The 16223-nt window shown below is 39.5% G+C and overlaps 2 protein-coding genes across 3 annotated transcripts in view; one reads left to right on the top strand and one right to left on the bottom strand.

Moving 5' to 3' along the window:
- Positions 1-9551, top strand: part of ZZZ3 (zinc finger ZZ-type containing 3) — a gene marked incomplete at both ends in the record, with an annotated part of 30282 nt that extends 20731 nt beyond the window's left edge. For both annotated transcript variants that reach the window (XM_084265930.1, XM_084265929.1), the window contains 4 exons: positions 2670-2822; positions 6236-6370; positions 8952-9052; positions 9407-9551. In XM_084265930.1, coding sequence (XP_084122056.1) covers positions 2670-2822; positions 6236-6370; positions 8952-9052; positions 9407-9551 — 534 coding nt within the window. The remainder of the gene's footprint in view (positions 1-2669; positions 2823-6235; positions 6371-8951; positions 9053-9406) is intronic.
- Positions 9552-13919: 4368 nt separating this feature from the next.
- Positions 13920-16223, bottom strand: part of AK5 (adenylate kinase 5) — a gene marked incomplete at both ends in the record, with an annotated part of 88782 nt that continues 86478 nt past the window's right edge. Inside the window, one exon of the mRNA XM_084266352.1 lies at positions 13920-14030. Within this exon, the coding sequence (XP_084122478.1) occupies positions 13920-14030 (111 nt within the window). The remainder of the gene's footprint in view (positions 14031-16223) is intronic.

Raw genomic sequence — 16223 nt, 5'->3', positions numbered from 1 at the left:
ACATAACCAAGAATGAAACATATTTTTTATAAAATTCTTAATATTCTTATACTACAATGGTAATGCTACCATCCCACAGATTTTTCTTAAGTTTATATGTGGAATAAATGTAATACATCTGTTTTCACAGTATGATTCATGTCCTTATTACCCAGTGAAAAGTGTAAGGTCATTGTGCCCTGGTTTGTATAAAGGTAGTGTCTCCATTTTATATTTGTATCTCACGTAAGAAGTGCAGCAGATGGAAAAAATCAAACAACTAGCATATGTAGGGGAATTGAGCTCTCAGTCTGCTAATATAACTGTCTACTTGGAGCACGCATTGGCAGCACGGTGCCAGGCTGTAGTTACTCCCAGGTCTCCAATGGAGACAACGTAATGTGGCAGAAAGGAAAAGCAAGTGGTGTTGGAAGCCTGGGTCAGGCTTACACTGTGCTCGGCCTTATTTTGATACTGAGTATGCACATATGCTGTAATCTGCAGTGTCTGCTTTAGTGCCAGTAATAGAAGTATGAAAATTGGATGCTGATAGTTAAAGCACATAGCTATGGGAGAATAAAAAGCCTAGATATAGTTAATATAAATAGTTGCTTCAAAAGGAATGCTTCACAAGAAACTACTTGCATTTCTCCATGGGGATTGCCCAGGATGCTCTTTAAATATGGCTGCTGGGGAGGTGAGAAAGAAGCTTATTCAGTTCTTGAACATTTTGTTGAAGTTACTCTGTCTACTCATAGGGCATAATGTCTCTTCTGATAAATGGTACAGGAAATTAAACAGGGTGCATCAGTTACTTTTCCTGTATAACCATTAGCTGCTACTGGTGAAAATCTAAATCAGAGATTTAGGACTCTAGTATTCACTTCTTCAATTACGGCTCATCATTTTCAGTTTGATGCTTATATAATATCATTAGTGCACCTGCTTTTAAGCTTAGTTTAGAAGATACATTTCCCACAAGAAAAATTATTTTCTATCTTTCTGCTTTTACATAGTATTTTAGTTCATTCTTCACCAAAAGAAGACTCATTTTAAAAAGACAATTCAAATCCTCAGTTGAAGTCCTAGGTAATAACTGTATGTATAATGGTGCTACTAGTAAAGCATAGACGTAGTTTTCCTTTCTTGATTTCCAGATCTAGTATTGAATGCAGATCTGTTTTCTGTTAACAGAAAATTTACATCGTGGTGTCAGCTCAACCTGCAATAACTATCTAACCTTACAAATGGAAGTATTTGGGGGGGTTGAAACTTTGAGGGAAACCAGAAAAACAGCAAAGCACAGGAAGATGTGATCATAAGGCAGAAAGTGGAAAAATTCAACACCATGAATAGTATGTTAGTCTTAGAACAAAATGTTCAGTTTTGTTTGCACTGAAGTTTTTCTGCAGATCTGAGGTATGAACTTCTAATCATTAGTACAAATGTCATCTCTTTCCTTAAGAGTGACTGGAGCTAGTCTCATTTCCTCATTATACTGCTATCTGCATACCTGCATTTCATCTAAGACAATTTGTGTGATCTTTGCCTTTACTTTTTAAGCTGTACACAACTGTAAATTAATGCTAGATCCCTCCTTACAGAATAAATAGTTGTATTACAGTGTTACAGGTTTGTAAGTGATAGATGAACCTTTGTGATTAAAAAGTCTTGCATGGAAAAGAGAAAGTATTCACTATTGTAAATATTCTTTATGCTTTATCTGCATGTCAGAAGCTGGACACAGTGTAAGACAATCCTATCATCACAGAAAACCACTTTGCATAGTTCTCGTTTTTGAATCACACTGTTTTCTTTAAATTGAGGAATGTAAGATTTGGCATTTAAGATGTCAAAATGCTGGTCTGGAAAGTAGCTAAGTAAAAAGCTGAGTGAGTTTCACCCACCCCAAATTCTTCTTTTTTGATATTTAATATTCGTCCGTGGGGAATAAGTAATAGGGGCTGAGTGCCTTGAAGTAATCTATTTTAAAACTGCCATGCATTCTACACCTTCAGACAGCATTAAAGTTGAAAGGTTTTAGATATACACTGATGGAGTAATTTATCTCGTCTAACGTTTTTAGGTTCCTTTTCCAGTCATTGGCAATGAAAAAGAACCTTCAGAGAGCAATTCTTGCTAACTCTTTTATGGTGGAATGAATTGCCTTTTCTCTCCCTGGACTAGGAAAGAAATCTGGACAATTAGCCTAGACTTTGAATTTCTGTGGCACAGATTAATAGGAGAAGTTGATGACAAGCAACAAGCATGGACTGGCCTCTTGGGTCTTGAACCTGTGCAAAACTACTTCTTTGTTTTGTCCCCACTACTCACGACTCTTGGAAGTCTTTTCTTATCTTTGCACTTTGGTTCTCACTCTTCAAAATTTTAACAGCTTTATTTTCTGTTTTTCAGTCTCATTTATTTAGATGGCAGGGGTTTTATGGTAAGGGCTCTTTCTTTTAGGTTCTTACCAAAGAAGTGTTGCAGTGTTCATCTGCCAGGCTTGTTACGGGGGAGAAAAACCCAGCTTTATGAGGCACTGATACAGACGTTCAAGTAACAATAATTGGAAAAACAATAGACTGTTTCATGCAAAAGAGCAAATATCTGGCAAGGTTTTATCAATGAGGATTACTTAAAGAATAACCAAGGAATGTTTTTAAGAATATGTCATTTTTTCACTGTAGTCATCAAGTAGACGGCAGCATCCTTTAAATAAACATCTTTTCAAACCTTCAACTTTCATGACATCTCATGAACCTCCTGTATATATGGATGAAGATGATGACAGATCCAGTTTTCACAGCCATATGGATACTGCAGCAGAAGAGGAAGTATCGGTATGTCATTTAAATCAGTAAGAGGTGTCTTGCTTAACTGTCATTTTATGTTTATTGAATAATACAAGGATTAAGCATCTTTGCCATAAAATAATCAAGTAAGTATTAAATTGTGGTAAGATTCATGAGCCATTTTGAATTATAAACACGTCATTAACACACAGGTCTCCAGTTGTAGAGAATTTAGACCACCTAAGAAATATGTAAAAGAAGTAATAAACAATTTTGTTCTGAAAAGTTTAAGTTGCATATTTTTAGTAGATTATACGCCATGAGATCAGTTTGAAAATCATATAAATGATATAGTTATGGCTCTGGTTAAAGGTGTGCTGTATTAGAAAAGTTACAGAGCCCCAGTAAAACCTGTAATCTGTTGGCACCATTGCTTTTGTCTTCCTTCACGGGCTGAATTAATTCTGGATTTGTTTTCTTTAATCCACTTCAAAGCATGAACTAGCAGAATGAGTCATCAATCAGCAAGCAAATGTATGTGTTTTTAGAAGCAAATTCTAGTAGACATCCTAACCCAATGTATTATTACATTATGTAGTGTTCCACTTTCCTAATTTATCGCATGCAATAATACTACAAGAATTTAGACATGTCTTTCCCACTTCCATCTAGAGGAACTATATCCTACTGCTATGATGCTGGGCAAGAGTGACAGCTGGTGTGCTGTGACAGCTGTGACACTGTGGTTTTACTGGGCTGAGACTGAATTTTTTTATTTTTTCCTGTGAGCCCAGTGACAACTTATGTGCGAAAAGCTTTTGCATAACAGAAGTACTAAGTCTATTAATTTTCTTTACTGACTTTGTTACATGCACTGCATAATCTTCCTTAAATTATTAAATTGCTCATCTATTACTCATCTTTGCTCATGTTCTGTACTCTCTTGATAGTCTTTTGGTTCACCTAGAGATGTTCCTGATGACTTTATATATTCCAGTAAGAACCTTAAAAGACCTGGAAAGAAAAATGCATATTAGAAGAGATGCAGATTACTATTACTCACTTCAATTGAACTGGTTCAGAACAAACATTCTTTTGTTCTGTATTGTACTTGAATACGTATTTTCTAACTGTTCTGAATATTTTCTTAAAACACTTTGATTTTGCCATGTTGTCCTAGCTATAATAAACAGGGGCACCATAAATCAGCTGCCACTTATTTTAGTTGGGATAGAAGTTGCTGGTTTGCTTTTTGCAGTGATAATGGTGACTCTTCCCCCCTCCTCCTTTTTTCTTTTTTTTTTTTTTTTCCTTTTTTTTACATTTGGCTTACTCTTTTCTTTCTTCACTAGTGCAGCATTTCCAGGTGGATATATTTCTGGCTTGCAGTAATGTAGAAAGACACAGGTGAGCTCAGTTACCAAAAGAACCCCATTATCAGTGCAAAATAGAAGCGATTTGGAAGAAAAAAGAGATCACAAAGTATATAAAAATGAATGTGCAGGATTCTGTTCTAATGCTCAGAGTCAGGTCTCTTAGTGACAGTCACTGTCTTGGAGAAAAATACTTTTCATCAGCATAGTGGAGAAGAGATTCAGTGTAGCAAGACAATTATAGGAAAGATTTGCAGTGTGTTCTTTACAACAGAAGTGTTGGCTTCTGTTCCCTCATGAAGATCAAAGACTTGGCCTGGATATTACCTGTCAGTTTAGCTGGCATAACCATTCCTGAAAAAGCGTTCTAGGCTAAATCAGTTGTTCCCAAGTGAAGACCCTCTATTCCCAACAGAGGGAATTACTTTTCAGGTATGTTTACTTCATTTTGTGAGTAGTCTGTTTATTCTGGAATACAACTACTTACTATTCAAGAATGAAGTGTCCACACAGGGAGCTATTACAGCAGAGTTTGTTGGGCATACAGTTAGTTTGTGCCAGGCAGTTTTTCTCAGAAAACCTGGTGAGATTTGTGTGGGAGGTAATCCTTGTTTTGTATTAAGAGAATGTCGCCTTTCACCACGCGATTGAATAGTGTCATTTAACCTTGATTTTTCTGAATGTTTGCACATTAGTCCTTTATATAGGTTCATAATTACAACTAAATAATTGATAAGACATTTAGAAATTTAACACTACAGAGCAAGCCACTTTCTCTCACTTCCTTTAATAAAGGTAGTGCATAGTACAGAAGCTTGAATCTTCCTGGGTTTATGAAAAGAAAGAAAAAAGATGTGGGTAGGCTATGTTAGGAAGAATTTTCATTACTGTCTTGTAGTTGTTTTCCATAACTGAACGTTCCTATCAGTGTAGGATCTGAAAGCTGCTCTACATCAATAAAGACTTCTTGTCTTTGAAACCAGCTGACATCTACCAAGTAAATGAAATAGCAATCTTGAAAGGGGCATCTGAATTAGAATGAGACCTTCTCTCTTCTCATAACGTAGATGTCCTCAACATTTGTTGAAGAAAGTTGGATGAGAAGAAACCAAAATGGTGTGTTTCTTTAAAAAGAGAGAACCATTTGGTGTAAGATCTCTGGCAAAGTTGCATGCACCAGCGTTTAGGGAGACAAACATTTTTGTAATTTAGGAAAAATAGCAATCTGTTTCTTAAACTATTAAGAAACAGCATGAAATAAAGGGATGAAGGAGTCAGATGACTGAAACTTCTACTCTTCCAGTCATGGGACGATGCTTCTCATCACTTTTTATTCTTATAGGTAAAGGTGAGAAGTTAATACTGTTAAGACTGTCAGTCTTCAAATAAAAAGATACATATAGTGGAAGCTTGGTAGTCTTGATTTATGGGTCTTGAAAATCTGAGCGTACGCAAAAATCTCTATAGCTGTAAAAAGATTCTGGGTGTCACTTTTTTTAATATTTTCACAGCTTTGAATACTTCAGGAAAGTGCTCATAACTGCTTAGAACAGTATTTATGCCATACCATTCCCTATCAATTAACTTGATAAAATGGACCTGACATTTCAGTTCTTGAGTATGCTACCTGTTGCCAAGTATTTAGAACTAAAACTTTCCTTGTTTTAAACAAAAGCAAAGTTTTCCACTGCAGTGACTATTCTGCTCACAGAGTGTGGATAAATGGATGAAATGCAGATTGCAATGAGGCTTTTAAGATGAGAAAAGTGTCAGGAATTAAAGTTGGGCACTGCTCTCTGCTTTATACTACAGCTCCGCTCTTCACCAGAAGACACTTGTTTGTAGGATAATTTGGTTTTGTTTTAATGCAAATAATGAAGTATAAATAATACAAAACAAAATCTAAGTTAGCTGTATGTGCTGGTTTGTGCTGTCATTGAACATAATTATCCGGTATGTTTCTTAGAATATATTGCCAGCATTTTCTCAAAAGTTATTAATAATACATAGTGATTTATGGAATATGTCTTACTAGTTATTATAGTGCTAAAGAAAAGAATGTTTCTCTTTTTTTTTCCCTATGAACAGGATGAAGAGAGTATTCCAATAACGTATCGAGAGTTACCTGAATACAAAGAACTGTTAGAGTTTAAAAAATTGAAGAAACAGAAACTCCAGCAGATGCATGCAGAGAGTGGATTTGTGCAGCATGTGGGATTCAAGGTGAGTTTGAGGTGTTCTTCTGTTACTCAGTGGGTTGTGGAAGTTTTCAAAAAAGACACAATTTGGATCTCCTATAAAGGCTTTGTTTAATATAGCAAGTTTGGTTCTTAGTGTCATTGTGTCTGCTTTCCCTCACCTTTAATGGAAACAGTGCAAGTAATTCACTCTTACCAATAGCTCAGGTTTCACTTATACTGCATGAAAAATAGTGAACACGCTGTCCTTTCCTCATTTTCTTTTGAAACACTGCTCTAGAGCCGTGTTAAATCATTATGCAATTACAGTTGACACTATGCTCCATGTTGCCAGTGGTTCATTGATAATAAATCTCTGATTATGAATTTGGAATTGTTTTGCCTCTACCTGAGGCCAAAGAAGGGATAAAGATTTTGAATGAGAACGGTGATAGATTAATATTTGTTTTGTTTTGTAGCAAGTACTTAATCCTATCAAGCAGTAACTTGCAGAAGTTGAAGCAAGGACATGAAGCAATGGTTATGTGAAATTAAACACTAAGTTGAACTAATGTGTTGTCCCAGTATCAACCAGCAAGCAATAGGTGATGTGAAAGAAAGGGCGTTCTCTAAATAACATTTTCTGGTTTGCAAGGGATTTTCTGTAGAACAGGTTGCCGTGCTGGAGTAGTTTCTTCACCATGTTTAGTGTCAGGCATCTAGATTTATTTTCTAATACCCATTTGTATAAGAATGCAAAGATATTTAAAGTCGAGTTCAAGATGACTGGAAGATTAAGGTGGTCTCATTAGTTGATGTTGACAGAATTAATCATGGTAGAACACCAAGGCCTTTAGCTATTTTTCTTTGAAATTAAAGTTAGGATGGTATGGGGTTTGGGGTGGGGGTGTTGACTTTGGGTTTTGGTGGTGGTGGTTTTGGGACTTGGTAACAAACTAGTTGCTTTTTCTGCGTAAATTTACTCTGAAAAGTAAACAGGCATTGTGCAGTGTCAGGCATTCAAAGTTTGAAAGGTTGTTTTGCAATCTGAGTTTGATTTTATTATACATTATTGTTAGCTGTGAAATGACACGATTCAGTGCCATTGTCCATCAGTAGTGCTGCCTTGCTCAGTGCACAGGCTGGGCAGGGCTCACCTGTAAGCAACCAGTCAGAACACTTGCATGGCCTTCGGCCTCATTTACTGCACGTTATTCAAACTCTACTTTGAATATTGAATTATTGAATCCTGTGTGGGCTTTTTAGGGCTTTCATTGCTCTATCATCAGAGCACTTTGCAAATACTTTTATTTTTCCTTAGGAAATGACAGGCATTATATGATTTCTGTTTCACAGGGGAGAGGGAGGCTGAAGCACAGCCACTAAGGTCAACACTTTCCACTGTCTTAATTCTCAAATTGAGATGACTGGACCCAGTTGTTTGGGCTTTTTGAAGTATTTAGCATTATACTGAACTTGATATTTTCAGGGAACCAGCTCTGAGTGTGCTTAGCCCCTCCTCACTGTCAGCCCTCAAACTCTGAAAGCCATCAGTGGAAGGAAGGGGTAGAGCTGTCACAGATCTGTTTGTAACAGGTCAGGTGTTTGTCACCCTGAGCCGATCACTTGTGGTTTGTAACAAGGTGCTGTGCAGGTGGGTTTCATAGATGCTGTGAGAGAGCTTCAGGTTCTGAAGGAGGGTTTGCTGTGGCAGCACAGGCTTGTATTCCACGGTTATTTTTCCTTTTCAATCCCGTCTCTGCCACACTCTTCATAGTTTAGATTTTTGGAAAGTTCTCCTTGCCTCCCTCCAAGTCCCATTTCCCAGGTTTCCTTTTTTTATCAGACTTGCATTTCTGCCCCTTTTCTCTACCACCATGAATTTCTCATCTGGTCTTGAAGCTTTGTTTGTAAATTTTTTTTTCCTCCTCTTCCTGCACTTAGCTGCTGTTGTGTTGTCCCCAGTTCTTCTCAGGGGAGCAGTTCTTGTGTTCTTACTCAGCTTCAGTTTAAGACTTCTGTTTCATTCCCTGAACATCTTGTGCCACTTCTTTCCCAGCCACATGGATTTTCATTCCAACCCACCTAGTGTGCTGTTGCGTCTCCTGAATTTGAAAGTACATCAATCTTGACTGGTCGTGTCCTAATCTGCACACCATCAACAGCTTCCCAGAAGGCTCTACTGGTCTAGTCTTACTGCTTTCTTCAGCCATAGAAAGTGGATTTGTGTTTAGATGCTTCACATGGATGGATCTAACCTGTAGAAACATCACGTTGGTGTATTGTGTCGCAGCAGTTTTTACAGGCACATGAGGATAAGCACTGAATGTAGGCAGGACTAGGTCTGCTCTTGCTGAGCAGGAGAATGTCAGCACAGAGCGTTTATGGAGTGGGGGAAGCAAAGTGAGAGAAAGATTAATTGGTCCTCAGGGCCCTGGAAGGGTTCCCCTACAGTATGGGGATGTCTCTATCCATGGGTACATTATGGTCTCTGAGAAGAACTCAGCTGTGTGGGCTAGTGGTAATCGACCTGCACGCGTGCCTGTCGGTACGGTGCATCGGTGGATGTTGTTACTGGCAAGCGATGAGAGTTGCTGTTTCTCAGTGTTCTTTCATCTGCTTCACAGTGTGACAACTGCGGAGTTGAACCTATCCAGGGTGTTCGGTGGCACTGCCAAGACTGCCCTCAAGGAATGTCCTTGGATTTCTGTGACTCTTGTTCTGACTGGTGAGCAGCATATGCTTCGACTTGTTACTTTGATTCAGTATCTCTGTGTGGCTTAATGGCTGGGGCTGTGGGAAATCTGCTCCAGCATACGAGACGTCTCCTGTGCTGGGTGAAGTGGAAGACACTCTCAGCATGCATTTGTGGGAGATGGATGTTGTAAGCATGTTCTGGATGTTTAATGTGGGTTTTTTCCTTAATACAGTGCACAGATGGGTTTGGTATTGTTAAATAGTGGGGCAAATACACTTTGGGAGGTATTTGTATGGAATTTGGTATGAATCTGTTAATATGATCAGTGCTTCTGAAAGTTAAATACTTGACTTTTAAACTGTTATCTTTTTCTTTCCCTTGCAGTCTGCATGAAACAGAGATTCATAAGGAAGATCATCAGTTAGAACCTATTTACAGAGCAGAGACATTTTTAGACAGAGACTACTGCATGTCCCAGGGCACCAGTTACAATTATCTTGACCCAAACTACTTTCCAGCAAATAGATGACATGGGAAGCAGACCTACCATCTTGGGCTTACTATCCTCTTTGAAAAATAACAATGGCACCATTGTTAATTCTGTGCACATTTTGGAAAGACTCTGCTTTCCCTGAAATGTCGCTCACAGCATGACAGCTTCCTGGGTGTACTTGTCAAACTACAGCTTTGAGCTGTCATGGTTCTAGATCACTGAACAGCAGCTGAACATTCCTAGTGTGCAGAAGGTTTCACTGGGAGACTTTTCTTTCACCACGTTAGTCATTTTTAGGTGGTGAGTCTAAACGCAAAAGAAAAACATACAAAAGGGTGAGCCAGAAACGAGAGCACACATTAAAGATAGAGTAAATTCCAAAGGCTTTGAAGAACTCGGTTATAATGAGATCCAGAGGAGATGAAGTATTTATATAAAAACAGTTTAGTAGCTTGCAGTTTTGTTGTGAAATAGTTTTCAGCACAGTAACTGACTTCTTTAGGCAAGGTTTTAACCAATGACAGTGTTTGCTTCTAGGATGTACTCTAAAAAATACTCACTGTCTCGGCGATGGTTGGTTACAGGCCTTTATTGAATTGGAGCTGCTTAATCACATTGACTTTCAATTTTTTAAATTTTTTTTTTAATTTTATTTTATTTTTAAAAAAAACCACGATGAACTCTATTTACCAACAGTGAAGCACTACAGGGGGCAACTGTGGCATTGCTTCCTTAACCAGCTCATGGTGTGTGAATGTTATAAAATTGTCACTCAGATATATTTTTTAAATGTAATGTTATATAAGATGATCATGTGATGTGTACAAAATATGGTGAAAAGTGCCAGTGGTAGTAACTGTGTAAAGTCTCTAATACTCAACATTAACTCCTTTAAAATAAAATACACAGCCTTCTGCCTCTGTATTTGGAGTTGTTAGTGCAACTCATCAAAGAAAACTGCCTAATATAAATCATATATATGGTAATAATTTTTCCTCTTTTGTAGTCTGCACAAGATCCATGAAAGATTGTATTTTTATTACTATTTAAACAGTGATTAAATTTAGCCTGAGCAGTGAGCAAGGGTTCACATGCATTCTTTTATACTGCTGGATTTTGTTGTGCATCATTTAAAACATTTTGTATGTTTCTTCTTATCTGTGTATACAGTATGTTCTTAAATAATGTTCAATTGTCAGGAGAACTGTGAGAAATAAAATATGTGGATACAGTCTGTTTATATATAGAATGCTTGCTGTGACTTCCTTTCGGTGTAGTCCTGGCTTTTTAATCGAGGTGGAAACCGTTAGAAGGACATTTCGACAGGCCCCACAAATACTCACTATGCAGACAGACCTGCGGGACGCCCAGCGCCTTCCTCTGCTGTTCTGTTCTCTGGGGACGGGCGGTGCTCTGCGCCTGCTGCAGCACCTTCGCCTCTCGCAGGATTAGCGGTTCAGTTTCCTCATCCCTCACTCTGTTCTCTTCCCGACTGCAGAACATTCCGGTTTTGGCAGCCTCGGCACACTGTATACCACTGTCTGAGAAGCTTTGTAATTACTGTGACATATTTTAGTTAATATATTTTCTATTGAAATGTATAGCTCGTGATTCGGAAACACTTGATTATTTTATAACTGCAATAGACTTCCAGTTGCGTTGAAACTTGAATACTCAAGAGTAATTAGCTAGAAAAGAAATTAATTTGACTTTAAAAAGATGGCAATAAGAAGGACAATTGGCTGACTGCACCTAATAACTTTAATTATAAGCTGATCGGTATCGAGTTTTGCAATAAATTTAGGTGTAGTTACTTTTGCTTCAGACAAAATACCTTTACGCATTCAATCTCTTTAGAAGGTATTACAGCACAGTTACTAAAACACTGAGCAAGTATTGTACGCAAACATACCGTGTTACCTAGATAGATTTGCAAAGTACAACACAGATTCACACCGTGTGTTTTAGTTTTAATTGGAAAAGACACTGCTCCGAGAGGCTCTCTAATGCAAGGAAAGATGCGCTTTCCATGTCATCCACGCTACCTACAGGCAGCTAGAGTTGGTGACGCTGTGTTATCAGGGAGAGAATCTGGGGTCATCTTTTTCTGTTCGTATCCTGAAACAAGTTAGGGGAAGAAAATACCAGAAGTACATTAGGGAAAATGGGATTAAGCGCAAATATTCAGTCATCGATTTCAGATAGCTTGGGAAGAAGAAAAAGCCATGGTCTAATTTGAGTGAGGTTGGAACCAGAAGGAGAATTTCCAGTCTGAATCACCCAAGAAAGAAGTGTCTTGGACAAGCCCTCTTTCTCTGGAATATGTATAAATATTTATATTTCCATATGCATGCATATACAGCTATTTCTCTTGCATATATTATTAACATATGCAAATAGATACCTAGTGCACATACACCCAACCAAGCATGGGAACTTTTTCTTTGGATTTTTCCACAGGAGAGAGAGAAAGAAAATTAAACTGAAACTGTATGTTAATTTTTGCAATTTGATTTGGAAAACAAAAGAAAAGAGCAGCTGATTGTAGCCTTTGTTCCCATCCCACATGAGTGTGCTGATACTCCACACTTCTTACCTTAGACTGTGATTGAAAGTAATTAAAAAATACACCAGAAAACCTACCCAGCTGCACTTGCAACTTCATGGTAACTCCAGAACATCTCATGGGGTTTTTTCCTTCTTCTCCCCCCCGCCCCCGGCCCTGTACTACACCAGCCAGCTGCTGGTGCTTCTGCTTGGAAAAACCTCTCTTCTCCATGGACGTGTTATGGAAGCATCTTGCTCAGAGCTGTTGTACTTCAGATGTTGCTGGTCTGGAGCTGGAGCAGCACCTCCCAGAGCAGCAGAGGTAAAATGTAGGCTACAGAAGGATACAGGAGAGAAGGAACATCCAGGAGGTGAAGGATAAGAACGTATCTAAAACAGGCCCTTAAAAAATAAGTACGAAAAATAATTTACATGGCAAATGCCAAGGAAGAAAAAGCAGAAGACTGCCCTGAATGGAGAAAGGACGTACTCTGTAAGCATGCTGATTTGAGCTCTATTTTCAAGTCATGTACTGTGCTTTGAAAAGGATTAAACACACTTTTACTGTAACTGAAATCATTACTCCTCATTTTTGTACATTTTATTTGTATTATGTCTTCATTACAAGAAAGGTAACTTTAAAAATACAAATCTGCCGCGGAAAGTACAACTTCGACAGTAAGAGCAATCATGCAACCCACTTCAACTGAATTCATCCAGTAGTTCCAGTAAGAGGATGCAATTACTTTACAGGAATGTCAAACAAGCGCTTATTTAGCTATCAGAATACCAAAGAAACTCCACAATATTTTGGTTAACTTAATGGAAACACAGTATGATTCTTCCAGACTTTGTTGCAGATACTATGAGTAAGTGGCTTACTAAAGATGCAAGCAATGTGAATGGAATAATCCCCAACGTTTTCCTTCCCCTCCCCCCACAGTTTGGCAATACCAGTACGAGACAGTAGGTGAGGATCTGAATTTTGCATTTGAAATGCTTCTGAAGTAGGATTTAAAGACATCTTCATACAGTCTGGCTCACAGTCAACTTTACATGTAGATTTCCACTAATACAGTAAGACGGCTGTTAGCGTGGACCATTACTGGGTTGCAGATTTAACTATACAATACCATCATTCTTTTCACCACAGCTCACAAAACTGGAAAGCTGTCATTTATAATATCCTGCAATTCCCAGCAGAAAACAAAGCTGTGTCAAAAATGGTGTCTGGTCCACGATAACAGACTGACAGACTTCCACAATGTTCAACTGTATCTTCAGTTAATTTTTTTTGCTGCTCCTTGTGACAGTGTTCTGGGGACGTGTGAAAAGTTTAACTTCTGGCTCTAATCCCAACTGATTTACAGTTGTGTGTAACAGAACAGATTTTAGTCACTAAAACCCAAGAACAAGCTAAGTGATACCACAAAAATTAAATACTGTTGATTAAAAGAAAATAATAACCAACGGGAAACTTGTACATAGTAATCCTAAAGTTAATCTGCTAAATGGTGGAGGAGGTGGTTGAAGAAGAGCTCGCTGCTGGCCAGGCACTGTCTGAATTCCGATCAAATGTATGAGATCATGAAATACAAACCAGAGCTGCTGTTCACCATGCTGCTTTTAACCCGTGAAGAGCAAACAACCAATAAAACGATACACAGCTCTTAGTGCAGAGTGAGCGTACAGACCACTTCCTAGTGAGTGCACTGTCAGAACAGAGACAAGGGGTTTCGTCTAGCGTAACATACCGCATGCACAACTCCGGGCGCCTCTCAAGAAAGCAGCACTGCTCTGAACAGCATCTTGATGGCGCCTGTCAGGTGCAGGTGAGGTGAGGCTGTGTACACACCGTTACTGCGTTTCTGTTGCAAAGGAACATGCTGCCTCTTCCTTTTTCAGAAAAGAGTCAATTGCCTTGCAGACTTCCAGAAAAACATCCTCCTGGGTTCCTTCTGCGTCAACCTGTGAAGCAGGCAAAAAACATTAGTTTCTATTAAGTTAGAAAGAGTTATCCTGGAATCTGAACGTTGGCACAAAAAAAAAACCTGATCCACTATAAAATAAAAGTTGTTCTGTTTCATGTTGTAAACATCCCAATGTAGTGAAGCAGCTTCCATAAACCAAATTATTTGCTCTCTCCACAGATGTATGGGAGAAGGTTCCTTGGGCTCCACTGTCTGGAGTGAAGTACTTTAATCAAATGGGGGAGCTTAAGCTCTTAGTTTGCCATGTTTTAAAGTAAAATTGCACTTTTGATATCCAGAGCAGTTTCCAAAGATTTTTTAGAAAATATTTGAACATTTGATACCCTCCAAAAGTAACCTAATGGAATTCTGTGACATCATACCCTCAGTGAAATGAATAGCAAGGCCTTTGTTCCTTGTCAGCCCCCAGTGTGAGAGTATGTAATGCTGTGACTGACTGGAAAGCTTTCAGATGTCAGTAACTTTGCAAGTTGTGTCTTGCTGTGTATTTGCATTCACAAGCTTGATGAATTGGTTCTGGGTTGAACCACACCTTTATACCAGAACTCTCTCTGATGATTTTTTTTTTCTTTAACACCACAATGATTCTGCCTTAGCCAGAGGCTGTGCAGGCTTGAAGTTATTTTTCATGTCTGGACTTCAACAAAACCAAGGCCAATTCGTTCTCCTATGCTGAGGAGAAGAGAGCTGCAAAGAGGAACAATGTAGCTGGTAATACTTCCATGTGTTCCCTAGAAAACATAATGTAGCACTGAGTTGTTCTGAGCAGTGAGTTTTGTATCCCTCCCGCGCAGTGAGTGCCATGCAGGTCATCACTCGAGGAAGGAGAGCTGTCCTTTGCTTTGGCAGCAGTGATGAGCAGCTCTCCTGCCGGCTGTTACACCACACAGATCACATCTGATGATTATTCAGTTCCTCTCGACTGCCTGGTGAGAGGCTGGAGTCTCTGAAGCAAGCTGTCTCTGGGCTTCTCCACATGTAGCCCCTCGTACGTGCGTGCCCCAGCATCACACACATTCAGCTGCACCCACGGCAGCTTTGCTAAGGCTGATTTTTCTGAACCCCAGATACGGTGCCGGCTTGCAGCCAGCCCCTCAGCAGCCTGCCTGCACTCAGTGTACCTTTAAGTCCCTCGGTGCTGTCTTGTGTGGGAGTCAGCAGCTGCTCCTTGCAGAGATCCAAGCAAGGGATTGTATTCAAGCTCCGTAGCTTGGTGTTGCTCTTGGTGGCATCCAGAGATGCTGCAAAGTTTGGTTCCTGTTGGAAGTGCTGGCACACCCAGCCAGTCTGCTTCCACGCAGCGCTTCAGCACTGGTGATGAACAGCCTGGCCAGCCCTTAAGGCACCAGGCCTGGCTGGGTTCTGTCCCTTTGGGCTCACTGCAAAGGGATCTTGCAGCCCAAGCTGAACTACTCTCTCCCCTCCTGGAGAGCTTGCAGAGACACAGTTCTCTTGCCTCCCTTGTTCTCAATCACACTGGTGGTTGTTGGCACTGCTGCCTGATACCATGCTGAAGTACACACATGCTGGAGTAGTTTGTGAAGCAGCAGGTGGTGCTTCAGAAAGGTCCAGTCTCAAACAAGGACTACATTTCTTTCAGAAGCTTTCTACACCACAGAAACAAAGTGTTTAAGAGGGGGTTACTTACTAGTAGCAAAGAGAAAAGAGGAATGGTGATGCATTTGGGACCAAATGCCCACCTTCTCCAGTCAACATAAACTAGCAGCTCCCATCTCAGCTGCTATAAAGCAGCTTGTTTTGTCCACCTTAACTGCCAAAGCATATTTTCACATGGCTATGCCTCAGATAATACACTTCACACCAGTTAAAGGCCACAGCTGTGTCAAGTCTCTCCTGCCAGTGTGTATCTTTACTATCTCTTTACACATCTGCACTGGATAACTGCTCATCAGCACAGCTGACTGCTATTGGCTTTTTGGGGATCTCTTCTAGAACTGGGACTGATACTCAGGCCTAGGTCTAGGCAGTTGTGATGAAGAGTTAGGTTTGTGAGTGTGGAAATCGCTGCCTTTTACAACTGGCTGGAATGCTGCCTTCCTAACAGTCACAGTAAAATATGGCTGACTGTGACTAATGATAGCCCCAGTGCTTCCCTCACTGGCCTCCTAAATAACAAAGGTCCAATTCATAAAACTAACTTAAAGTTGTG

This window comes from Gallinula chloropus (assembly GCF_964237585.1).
Source record: "Gallinula chloropus genome assembly, chromosome: 6".
In the NCBI taxonomy this organism is placed as follows: Eukaryota; Metazoa; Chordata; class Aves; order Gruiformes; family Rallidae; genus Gallinula; species Gallinula chloropus.
This window is presented reverse-complemented; position numbering and strand designations above follow the sequence as displayed.